Below are 12,420 nucleotides of genomic sequence, written 5' to 3'. Positions count from 1 at the left end.
TTTCCAGTTATGACAGAAAGTATGTCAACCATACATGTTCGCTTGCTGAGAAACATTAATTACAACCAAATGTATAGATTAAATCATGTAAACTTTCAACAAAAATGTTAACCATCTAAAAATGAAACTTTAAATTAAACCTTTCACTTGGGTAGTCTTGTCTCTAGAAGAAAATACAAGGATGCAGTCCCAAACAATCAGAGTATTAGTATTCCCACCACTTTTCTGCATTCAAACAGAAGAGAAATAAATGCCTTATGACAAGGGTGCTCAGCGCTCAGCCTCCTGGGCCGCAATCCTGCAGGTTTTAGATGTCTCCCTGATCCAACACACCTGATTCAAATCCTCAACACCTTATTATGAAGGTCTGCCCAAGCATGTTGATCCATCTATCAATCTGATTCAAGTGTGCTGCAGCAGGAAACATTCAAAGCCTGCAGGACAGCGGCCCTCAAGGGACGACTTTGGACACCACATTCCTTTAGTAGTTATATGTGCACTGCAGAGGTTATCCAAAAATATTGGCTCAAATGCACACGAAAATATTTTAACTGTCTCATATTTGTTAATAACTGCACCATATTATGCACAATGTGCAGATAAAATTATCTATGTGATGGAGCAGCTCTACAGCAATTCTCCTGTGGAATTAGAGCACCACCTGGTGGATCATGAGGACGTCAACCACAAGGAAATTACCCAAAAAAGTTTTAGGTGCCACGTCTTTGCAGGAATGCTCATGCAAATCCTTGTCCCAGAATAATCTCTGAGAGACAAGTGTAAAATAAGTCTTAAAAGTCAGACCATATAGCTGGTAGCTTACACAGCTACATGGAGCAGGATTTCATGAGACAAACTGATGTCGCTATAGTTGCAGAACTTAAAGTAGATTGAATATTGGATAGTGATGAATTTTGAATTCCTTGTCCATGTATCTGCTGGAATGACAGATCTTTAATTTTCATAGTATGATGCTGTCTTGCCTTATAGAATATGGGCCATCTTCTTATGACCAAAAGGAACCATGACTGATCAGTAAAAGTTTAGCTGCAGCAGAGAAACAGTTATCAGGACAAAGGTAGTAGGACATCTTACAGCAAAGATCATTTTTAATGGTCCCAAATTTTCTGAACAACTAAGTGTACACTCATGTAAAAGGGGAGAAATAAAAGAAAAGATATGACAAAATTTATCACATCTAGAATTCCACTCAATCTTTAATCAAGATGGGATTCCAAATTCTCCAAAAAATCTGCAGTTTCAAAGGGCAAAAAGAGTAAAACTAGCTCACCTACTGAGGTCTTTAAAAACCTGTTCAAGTGTGACTGAAAACATCCTGAACATTTAAAGGCAGGTCTTCTTGTCATTTACAAAAAACAGGTGAAATATTGAGACAGAGAACAAAAGGAAAACAAAGAAACTGCTGGCTTTTTTTCTCTTCAGAGAAGAACATCCTCTGAGGAATGACAACAATGATGACATCATCAAACTACAACAAGGACAGCTCTTTGCCGCATGCTGCCTCCCACCTGGTCCTATATACTAACTTAAAAAGGGACGAAAAGCAACTGACAGTGAGGGGAACAAGAGCAGAGAAGGAAAACAAGTAGAAAGGAAAGAGAGGAAGTGGACTCTCAAAAGGGGATGGGGTGTGATTGGTGGTTCTGGGTCTGAATTGGCCGGCCCATCTGGGCCGCTGTTATGTACTTCCCTGAGTGGGGGGGCAGGGGGAGGGGCAGTGAGTTATGGTCCGAGCATGAGCTCTGTGGGATTTCAGTCTGCATGTACATGTGTATTAGTATGTGGTCTTTTCCTCCAGTTGTGAAATTACCAAACTCCAACCAGCCTCATGCTGTCGGAGTCCAATGAAGATCTATGAAGAGATCTCTCCCCCAAAACTTTCGTTCGTCTACTCCATTTTTCAGACACCGTTTCCATTCCTGGTCTCCTCATTGGCACTTGTATGAATAGGGCAAGTCTGAGGAGGCTTCATATTCAATAACAGTCTGCTCCTCTTTTGGCCACCCGCTGACAATGAGGGGTGGCTTTCATCATTCAATTTGTTTACAAGTTTGATCATTCCTGTGTACAGTCTATGCTCTAAAAACTGAGCAGAGCACAGCTGCAAAAGTGATCCTTTACAAACTCAGTTTTGATTTCTTTGTAGGTGGCAGAGGGTCTTCTTTACTCTCTCCATCTTCCTCTTCTTCTTCCTCCTCCTCCTCGTCGTCATCAGGATAGTCCACAAGTCCCACTAAGCCTCCCTGAGGTAGAGAGGAACAACAAAAATCCATCTATCATGATCAGTTTGAGAAACCTTTTAAGTTTCATTAGACGCTAAGGTTTATTTTAAAACTCTTTAAACCTCTTCCTAATTCTACCACTAATCTGTTATTGGAAGATGTTAAGTCTCATATGTGGTTTAAAAATGCTCTGCCATTAGTCATGAACTGAAAGTGTATTATGTCACATCTGATAACTCAATTTCTATACAGGAGCTTATATTATTTTATTTTTACCTTGTTTTCCAGTATCTAAATAAAGCCTTACACAGTGGTGATACCCACATGCAACACAGAACAGGGTTAGTGTGAAAATGAACAGAATAGGTGTAAAACTTCAGAGCTAAAAGCTAAAATAAAATGGAAAAAACTAAAAAGAGTTTTTAAAATCAAAAGAGATTATGTTAAATACTGTTTTTGATTTCATAAATAAAGCCGAGTCTGTATGAAAAATTTTACTGAGACACTTAAAAAAAGCTGGCAGGTACCTTTGTGGTTACAGTTGTGTTGGGGGGTGAGCTCCGTGCCCCTGAGCCCGGAGAACCTGGTGATCCTGGAGAACCTGCATTCAGTGAGGCAGATGAAGGAGGGCTGGACAGGCTGGTTTTAGTGGATCCAGAGAAGGAAAGCTTGAAGCTTGGATTCTGTCTGCCTGAAAAGCTTGACTTCCCCATCACCTCTTTATCCTCAGTGTCTTTCACTGAAGATTAAAATGGAAAGATGGGGAAAGAAAACAATATTCTCAAATGAAAAATGTCTTAGCTATGAATTAATATTGTCCTCTGTAACATTTAATCATAGACTACACCACCAAAGTATTCATTGATAAATTATATATGGTCCTGTAATAACAGCATGATTCTCTCCATCCCAACGTATGAAACTAAAAATTGTCTCAAACTTACATTTCTTTCTTTCCATGAACTTGCTAATGGGTTCCATGAGGTCTTCCTCACTTTTCATCTTGTCAGAAGGCGGGACTACTGCCTCACCATCTTCAAGGTCATCTTCATCTGTATTGAACCACATCTCCTCTTCGTCCTCAAGCGTCCTTGCATCACGACGGATGCGGTGGTTTCGGAGAATAGAGCGCATGCTGTCAAAGATAATAAAATCAAACAACTCAATGATTAAAACAAACAAAACTCCAAAATACATGTATATTCTTTTTTAATATATCAAGCCCCCAAAAAGCTATTTAAACTTAATATGCACTACAAGCTAAGTACAAAATCAACACAGGAAAAAGAAAAAAAAAGTACATATGCAATAAAAATATCCAGCGATTGTTTTTAAGAAACCTTGAAATTTACAGGCACGTGAAATTCCTGAGAACTCCCAGGAGCAATAATGGGAAACGCTGTTGCTCGAGCATTTGTTTATAATCATAAGCAACATGCTCAGCAGTTTCACTTTCATATTTCACTGAGTGAACCAACTGTCAGTGAGAAGTAACTAGTGCATTACACAATCTCAGCAATTAGTCAACTCTGTTGGCTGGGAAGCCTGAAGAGGCTTCTTTTAGTAGTTAACACAGCACAGGTCTCAAAATAAAATATATTAAAACTGATATCCCAACTGTTTTGGGATATCTCTGGTCTCAGTCATTACCAAACCAAGTGTCAATGTAACAGTAACAGCAGCATTGTGTCTTGGCTTTCTCACCTATCCAGTTTGGGGTTGTCTTGTCTCTCTCGTTGTTGTTCATACCGCAGCTTTAAGCCCTTGAATGTCTGGACATAGTCCACATCCTCTAGAGCCTTCCAGTAGTTTTCCACTATATGAGCTGTGAGAGACTTAACATCCTCCTAGGGATAATGGGAGGCAAAAGAAAGAAATACAAGACATGAAGGAAAAAAGTATTAAATGAGAGGCTGTTTACAATATAGGACACTATAGAAAACTATACAAATGAAGTAGCTAAATGTGGTATGAATTATAAAATGGTTTAAATAAATAAATAGATGTGTGCAAGTTAGACTGCACCATACAGTAAAAAAAAAACAGATAAAACTACAAGTTTGCAGTATATAAGCGTGACTGATGTATCACATCATTAACAGTTTATGAATGTTTCGCAACCAAAACAAGAAAAAAAGAAAAATATGTGTATATTTAAAAATATAACAATAATAAATCAATGATATTTTAATGACTAATAAAACCAAATAATACAGGAAAAAAGTTCTGATCATTTGCCAATGAGTCCTGGAAATACTCACCACTCGGATATATTCAAACATCTCAATGATGGCAGAGTTCATGAGATTGTAGCGTGAGCCATTATTGAGGAAGGCCTTGATGACGGGCTCAAAGAGGAAGTTTCTCATGATGTAACGATTGTAGAATTCATCCTTAAGACCAATAATCCTCCGCATGAAGCGCAGGGCGCCTGTGCATACAGATATACAAGTTTATACAGAGCTCTGAACTTCATGTCAGAAATAACAATACTGAAGGGGTTTTAATATAAGTTACAGTATGTGCCATGCTCACTGCACAGGTGAGATGAAGACTAGGGGAGGTTGTACATGTGGAAATCATGTCTAAATTCAGTGCCAGTTCTGCTGCAACCAAACAGATATTCAGGAAGCTTCCTCCTTTTTCAGCTGCAAATATTGAAGTAGGATGTGACTATCAAGCTGTCCGAGTAAAGCTGTCCGAGTAAAGCCCTGGCATTACTTTTACTGAGCAGGGGTGTGATTGGTGGTACCAGCTCCTCTCTCAGGGTGCAGGTTCTAATATCCTTAAGGCCAGAAAGTAGTTCATAGGGTACAGGCTCACCCATGGATGGCTTTGGAAGCAGAGTGCAGCACCCACTGCATCCTATGTCAAAGCCCCTTTATAGTGCTAAGTTGTGTCCACGTTGGCAGGTAATGACAGTAAAAGATCTATTTAAGGATATAAATGTGACTTACATAGTGCCAAAAAGGCATGCTGAGAGGCCATGAGCACCAATACCCTCCTGAGAATATCCTTATTGATGATGTAGTTCTTGATGTGATACGTGTGGTGCTCAACACAAAATGTTAGCAACTCCAAAATCAAGGCAAGCAACTGTGATGTTTGAAAATCATCTACAAAAAGGAGAAAGAGAAATACATTAAAATGTTGAAAACACTTTAAAAAATACCACACATGTAAACACAGTTCAAAAATATTCAGTACCTTTGCTGGGTTTTTCTTCTGTGGTGTTGGCTAGTAGTGGAGCTGAAAGGACATGCATACAGTGCTTGTAGAAAAAGCTCAGGAACTCTGTCTTTTCAGTTTTCTGGAAAGAAAAAAAAATGCTTTAAACAATAAAGCAGAGTCATTAACTCGTTTTCTTCTCCTTTATATCCTTAAGATATACATGACCATAGCTGGTGTTTCTGCTAATGCCTTTTGACTGATCCTGGTTAAGCTTAGAGTCAACTGTCAGTAAAATCTGATCTAATTTATATTCAAGTGTATGAACTCACATTTGCAGTTGCCAACATGTTCTCTGGGTCCACCAGAGTACGTAGCAAGCCCATTAGCTGCACTGCTCCACCAAGCTCTGGGTCTGTATCACAGATCATGTGCTCTATGATCAGGTTGATCAAGAGGATGTCCTGAAAGGCCAAAAAAATAGTGGTTTATACCGACCTCTGAGAGGACCTAATTAAGTTTCAGGATCTTCCTTTACACACACTTACATCATCATTCTGCTGAGATTCCTGCATGACAAACTCTCGTACCATGGAGGGGTTGTACTCCACCAGATAAGAGAAGATATCTGTGGCTGCCCCACGCACTTGAACATCGTCCATCCCCTGTTTGATAAAAATATATTTGTTAGTAAATTGCAAACTTCTGCTCAAGGATATACAAAGAGTAAATCTAACATCCTTCACGAATATATTGACCTGCATGCTAAAAGTGTGGGCATTGCATATGTGAACTATTCTGCCTGAATGCTCAAGAGTGTGTAGCCTACACAAAATTCTAGTATACAAATGATTTTCCAGCCTCACCCAAACAATAAGGATGCAAACAGAATGGTTAAGGAAGTTAAAAAACACGTACTGAGTGTTTTGGAAGTGGACGTCTGGGCATACTTCTGATTCAGTCAATTTACTGGAAAGCACAAACTTAATCAAACATACACAGTGTGAAAAATCTGGCTGGCAAAATGGAACACTTAAGTAATCCAACTAATAAAAAAACGGGTTTATCACCTTCACATTGACCTAATATCTGCAACTTCAAAACAACAAAACAAGCCCAACCAGTCAGTCAAGACTTGAGTAACTGTAAAACTAAATAGGTTTTTGGTGCATAAGGGTCCACAGAGAGGGAACATAATCACCACATCTGTGGCAGCTTTCGAGGTTTCACCAGCCTCTGAAAACTCAGGAGCTCCCAGCACAAACATTTCATAGAAATAGCAATTCCAGTATTCCACAGTCAAACTAAAGCTCAGGTAAATGACTTATTGTACAAAGCTTGTCAACAGAGATGTAGTGGTGCCCTGAAAAGTTAGTGTGCTGTTTATTTCTATCTCATTTTTTAAAATGACCTGACCAGCAAATGATAGAGTCATTTAGGGCTAAATTCATGTAAGGGGCCACAATTGCTGACCCAAACTTATATCAGTAGTGTCTTCACACAGTAACATAAATTCAGCTGTTTTACTTCTATATGTAATAAGTTAGTTTTTCTTACTTTTTCATAATAACATTGGGTATTTGGCTCTCTATCCGTTCCTGTTTTAATAAGAGCTTAAACAGATTAAATGAAAATTAAGGATATTAAAATAAAAATGTCATTCAACATGACATGCCTTGGCAAATTTCTGATTAAAAGAAAGACCTTTTCACGAAAGCTAAAAAACAATTACAACCTAATATTACTGATGTTACTGAGAGTTACCAGACTTGTTTCTTTATCTAAAAACTGGTAGTAGTGAAGTATAGTTTTTGTGCCCACAGTGACAGATCATTTAGGTTATCTGGATCACTAGCAGAAATATGAAAATCAGTAGTGAATGACTCCCTCTATTTGGGTTGTGAACTCACCAGTGCAAACTACACAAACTGCAGACTACCTACCATTTTTTGTTTTCACATTGCCAAATCAGGATGTGACTGTTGCACCTCTGCTCTATTATGGTGTGTGTGAAAGACAGGATTTCTGTTAGGGTGATTTTTTTTCCCCCCCAGAAATGGTGAAAAACTCCACTCTACAGCCAGTGTTTGGTTTATCCTCTCACTGTACAGTAGTAAAAATCACAATGAAACATGGTGACACAAAACCATGTGTTTCTAGGATATAAAATGCTTGTTCTAAGGTAATGAAAATACTGATTCCTATTTCCGTGTAATTCTTCACTAGATAAAACAATAAAATTATGTGTCAATATTCAAATCCATGCCCACAAGATCACTGAAAATTAAATACATTGTGTTTGTCCAAGATCCGACCTTCATGACAGATCATGAACCAGGGATCATTTGTCACAACAATTTGAAGACATTTTAGGAGAGAGATGAGCTGGAAAAACACTTAAAAGCAAATATTGCTCCTTGCAACTATACAGTGTCTTGCTTAGACCAAATAAATACAATATTCTACTGCAGCGACATCTTAGTCCAAGACAATTTATATGATCAATGTATTTCAAAGTTATGTGTGTTAAATAAAAGAGAGCAAACCAGTTTCACAATGTCTTATTTTTGCACAAGTTTATCTACATTTATCTGAGTCATGGTCTACATGAAAAGATGAAGCAGAGTCAGTCATTATACACCATCAAACTGTAAATATCAATCTTAAGCCAAAGCTGCACTCATAATACAAATAATAGAATTATAGCTGTAATTACAACATGTTGCAAATTAATACTAACATGATCAAATCGGAGTCCGATTCTTTTCCTAAAGGTCTTTATGAGGTGTGTGCAATGACTGACAACATAAGGCCATTTGCACGATTTCAATTTTCAATTTATTATGGAACTAAAGATCCATGAAACCAGGGCAAAAAGAGTAGCACTGGTGTCTAAGCTACTGATGACAGGAATTTTTCCTCTCAAAGCCAAATACTTCACTATGTCTTGGCCAATAATAAACTCTAATGTTAATTAATCACAACTGACTCACCAGAATGACCTCCAGTGCAGGTAGAATGCCCATGTTTGACAATGTCTTGAAGAAAGCGTCTCTGTTTTGAGGTTGTAATGTTTGTGAGAATGCGCAGAACTCCTTTAGGAAGTTTACCTGAAAGGAATTTAGAAAAAAAAAAAGTGCAATTAACTAAAGCACAGGATGAATCAAATCAAGTATCGAACAATACCGTTTCATGAATAAAAGCAGTAATACTACCATCATACCAGTTCATGTCTTTTGTCATCATCTGTAGCCTCGTCTGTTAGCTGTGCAAAAAGGTCTGTGAGGAACTTCTCATCGTCCTGACATTAAATAAGGGAGGAGAGATCATGAAAGAGTAAGAAATAGATGACCAAGAGAATGAGGTACAACGGGGCCTCACACTTTAAATCAGACAAATGTCTAACAAGATGGTTGGTCATATACAATAGTACAAATGTGAGACTATTGTGACAAACAAAAAAGAAAACTCATCAAAACCACCAATAATTGATTTACTATAACTTAACCTGAGTTAATCTTTTGAAAAGAAAAAGAAAAAAAACCTCCAACACATTTAAATTTTACCCTTAGAAAAATCTGACAGGGATCTGACAGACATAAAATATGTAATGGCTAATTACTGTGCATTCTAGAGAAGACGTAATCTGCCAAATCCCAGTATCACTAAATGACTGAATAAATAAAAACCCTGTTTAGTAATTTCTTCCTCTTCTTTTTTTATCTTAAGAAGAACGTTGCACTTTAAGAGGAAAGAGAGGTTCGTGTTATTGGTGTTCAACTTCAGCCCAGTGTACCAGAGTCAACAGCACCCGTTTCAGTTTTCCTCTGGCACAGCATAACTGATTTACACAACACTTCTCTATCTCTATGGAGACAGCCATACACAAACACTGCTGAGTTGACATAGTACAAAAACACAAAGGTCACATGACCATAAAAGACTAACAATCTCAGACTGGAAAAAAGACCGTAAATCAAAATTTAAACTTCTGTACAATCCTAAACTGACTGATAATAATTTCTCATTATTAAAAAGCATTTGAAATGCAAGCCTCTCTGTACATGGACTTTAATGTTATAACAGGTTTGTCTAGAATTGCATTTTATAGATTTCCATCATTTGCCTTGACACAATATTGTTCATTGAAAATATTTTGATGCATATCCTAGTAATACTTTAGGATTCACTCACTCAAGCATAAAAATCACTAACTAAATCTTTACACTAAATCTGTCTCACCTGTAGCATGCCCACAATCTCCACCTTGTTGAAGAAGATGAAGGAGTGCAGGGTGGACAGCATGTTCTCCTCAAAAACAGAGGGAGTAGGCAGCACCATATCCTGAATATACTGCACACGATACGTCTGGTGGATTTTCTGACGCAGTTCAGGATCAGAGATGGGGATAACCTCCTTAAAGCGAGCTGTCTTAGTGAGAAACTCCCGATGCTGCCGTGGCTGCGGCAGTGAAGGGTCAAACTCCAGACAACCAATGACGTCCATGATGCACTCATCTGAGAACATAACCTCAAAGAGTGCAGTGCGATTCAGCAGAAAGATGCCTTTAATTATTTCGTACAAATGGTGCAATCCTTCTCTGTTGTCCAAATCCTCACACATACGGAACAGTTCCAGAAGCTTCCGAATGTAGCCTTCATTCTCCACAGCCAGTGCCAGTTTCTCACGGCGAAGTGGTGATGGGAGTGAAGAGGCCACCAGTTCAGCAAGGTCCTCCAAGCGATTCAGTTCACATGGGGGCAATTCCAGACCTGGCGATGACATGTCATCAAAGCGCTCCTCCTCAGACTCATCCACCACATCCTGTGTGATGTCCACTGAAGGGTCCTTTCCCTGCACCTTAACCATGAGACAAACATTTAAGCGGCAAAAGATATAGCTGGATATGGAATATATTACTAAGAATACAACAGAGATTAACTTTAAAAACAGATGACATAGACAAATGCACTCAGACAATAAGTTGTACAGATACCTGGCATATTTTCTCCCAGATTTCATCACATCCAGCCTTCTCCTGGAAGCTCAGTGCCAGGTCATAGTTTTCAGCCTCGGACCATACTATCAACGTATCCTTTGCAAAAGAAAAGTAAAACCAATTTACAACCAATACACAGCGGAAAAAAAAGTCATATTCTACTTCTGTAAACTCTACCGTGTGTACTGACCTGTTGTTTCTGGTAGGCTGTGTTTGGGTTGATTTTGGACTCCAAAAGTAGTGAACCTATCACATTAAAACACATACGAAAATGCATTTACTACAACCAAAGGAAATGTTACTCTATTCTAAATTAAGACATCAGCATCAGCTTTATATGACGGACGGTTTTATTTGTACAGTAAGTGTTTACTTTACAAATTATCTCCAGACTGGAAAGAGCTATTCATGGGTTTCTCGATTGTTCGCTTACCATCACTCTCAGCTCGGACCAGTAGTGACGTGCCTTTCAATCTCTCCACATAGCCCGAGGAGACATGTCCTGTCCCACGGTCATCCCACTGTCTGTCCTCATTGAGGGTATAGACTTTGACTCGTCGACGGGTGTCCGTCATCCTGGCAACTGGCTGTAACTGCTATCCCCTCTTCGGCCTTCTTGGGCTCTTACAGGGCGTCCACCTCACCTAGTAACGCCACAACTTCAACTCACTTTTAACACCTGTTAACTTTTTCAATGGCGTATTGATAGCTTTTTAGAAGGTCAACCAGGATATTGGTTATTTCAAGCTGTTTCAAAGTGAAACACTTTGAGAAATATGCTGTTCGTGTCCCTGACAAGTTCCGCACTTACTAACTATACATGTGATTAGTTTTAACAAACTGCCTCAATACTTATCTAGCAAGAGATTCGGGTGAGCGCCGCACAGAAACGGTACACAAACCACTGTAGAGCGCTAACGACAGTCTAATTAACATCGCGGACACTGACGTTTGCATTAATCGACAAAAAAGCGGACGTAAGATGTGACAAAACTACCAAGTATACAGCTGAGCGACGAGAATTTAGAATGAACTCCACTGGCCCGATCGCTGGTTCACAAAATAGAATGTCTGCTTACTGGTACAGTCTGTACGCTTGCAGGTAACGTTAGCTATCAAATCTAACGAGCTAGCTAGGACGCTAACTGCCTACGCTCCACATATTCAATGTGAAATGAGCCTATTTAAACAAACTAAATTTAAATTGTGCATCGGTAATATTATTTCACACTTGCAGAACACAAAAACTGTTTTATAGTTAAATTGACGTATTTACTTTTCTTAAATAATATGCCAGCTAACTAGCGTTAGCTACTACTTCTTCCCCAAGTGTTCCGCCATGTTCTGGCTCGGGGCCGCGGAGAGACCAGTCTCTCCTTACTTATATTCAGGCATTCCAAAAAATAAACGCAAACCAGTAAACTTGAGTAGTATGATTACGTCAAGGTTGCGCTTTACATTATAATGCTATTTGCCATTCATTTCAGACGTCTTGCTCAGATAATTGCTAAGTGCCCCCCGTGAGTATTCAGCCATCTTGGGTCCCTTCAGAGTCAATACGGGGTTTCCAGCACGGCAACAACAGGGCAGCCCGCCACATTTAAAGAGACAGTACAGGGCAGACAAATTAATGTGATCCACATACGGTGCTCTTACATAAAATGTAGTAATAAATTACATGATCCAAACATTGTAGCCCACTGACACTGGTTGTATGCATGTTTTGTCCTGAATTTATTTTTGTCATACATACCTAAAGAAAAAAAAAAACGAAAATTCATTAAAACATAATTTAGACAGTAGCTTACTGCAGGAATATGAGGATTTTACAGTTCCATATTTCCATCTATAATAGAAAACTGGCAGGAAATCTTTCAACACTTAAACATTCTACATAATTATTAATGCAAAAATAATATATACAATAATACTAGCTGAAAATCTAACAAAAAGTGTGACAGTTCACTGAATCTGGAGCTACACTGGCCACATGGACATACTTTTTACAGA

General features: G+C 38.7%; 1 protein-coding gene across 2 annotated transcripts; it reads right to left on the bottom strand.

Annotated features, from left to right (window-relative positions):
• Positions 1–1,091: 1,091 nt before the first annotated feature.
• Positions 1,092–11,970, bottom strand: smek1 (SMEK homolog 1, suppressor of mek1 (Dictyostelium)). 2 transcript variants are annotated; one of them, XM_041975777.1, is made up of 15 exons: positions 10,844–11,970; positions 10,601–10,656; positions 10,408–10,506; positions 9,654–10,271; positions 8,635–8,712; positions 8,405–8,521; positions 5,960–6,076; positions 5,744–5,875; positions 5,451–5,553; positions 5,201–5,359; positions 4,505–4,674; positions 3,948–4,087; positions 3,188–3,378; positions 2,771–2,982; positions 1,092–2,264 (listed from the first exon to the last, which is right to left on the bottom strand). In XM_041975777.1, exons 1-15 carry the CDS (start codon positions 10,983–10,985, stop codon positions 2,139–2,141), a joined length of 2,460 nt encoding a protein of 819 aa, XP_041831711.1. In that variant the 5' UTR covers positions 10,986–11,970; the 3' UTR covers positions 1,092–2,138. The 2 variants fall into 2 exon arrangements, with proteins under 2 accessions (XP_041831711.1, XP_041831710.1); XM_041975776.1 differs by having other exon boundaries at positions 3,948–4,090; positions 10,844–11,969.
• Positions 11,971–12,420: the final 450 nt, after the last annotated feature.

This window comes from Melanotaenia boesemani, chromosome 22 (assembly GCF_017639745.1).
Source record: "Melanotaenia boesemani isolate fMelBoe1 chromosome 22, fMelBoe1.pri, whole genome shotgun sequence".
NCBI lineage: Eukaryota > Metazoa > Chordata > Actinopteri > Atheriniformes > Melanotaeniidae > Melanotaenia > Melanotaenia boesemani.
The sequence above is the reverse complement of the archived record's forward strand: the minus strand, read 5'-3'. Positions and strand labels throughout refer to the sequence as shown.

Bases quoted from the DNA above. Each gene is read 5' to 3' on its own strand.
- smek1 (XM_041975776.1), bottom strand. From the start codon at position 10,985: ATGACGGACACCCGTCGACGAGTCAAAGTCTATACCCTCAATGAGGAC. The intron at 10,657-10,843 runs GTAAGCGAACAA...TTAATGTGATAG, and splicing joins GGTCCGAGCTGAGAGTGATG to GTTCACTACTTTTGGAGTCC. The intron at 5,876-5,959 runs GTAAGTGTGTGT...TTGGCCTTTCAG, and splicing joins AATCTCAGCAGAATGATGAT to GACATCCTCTTGATCAACCT.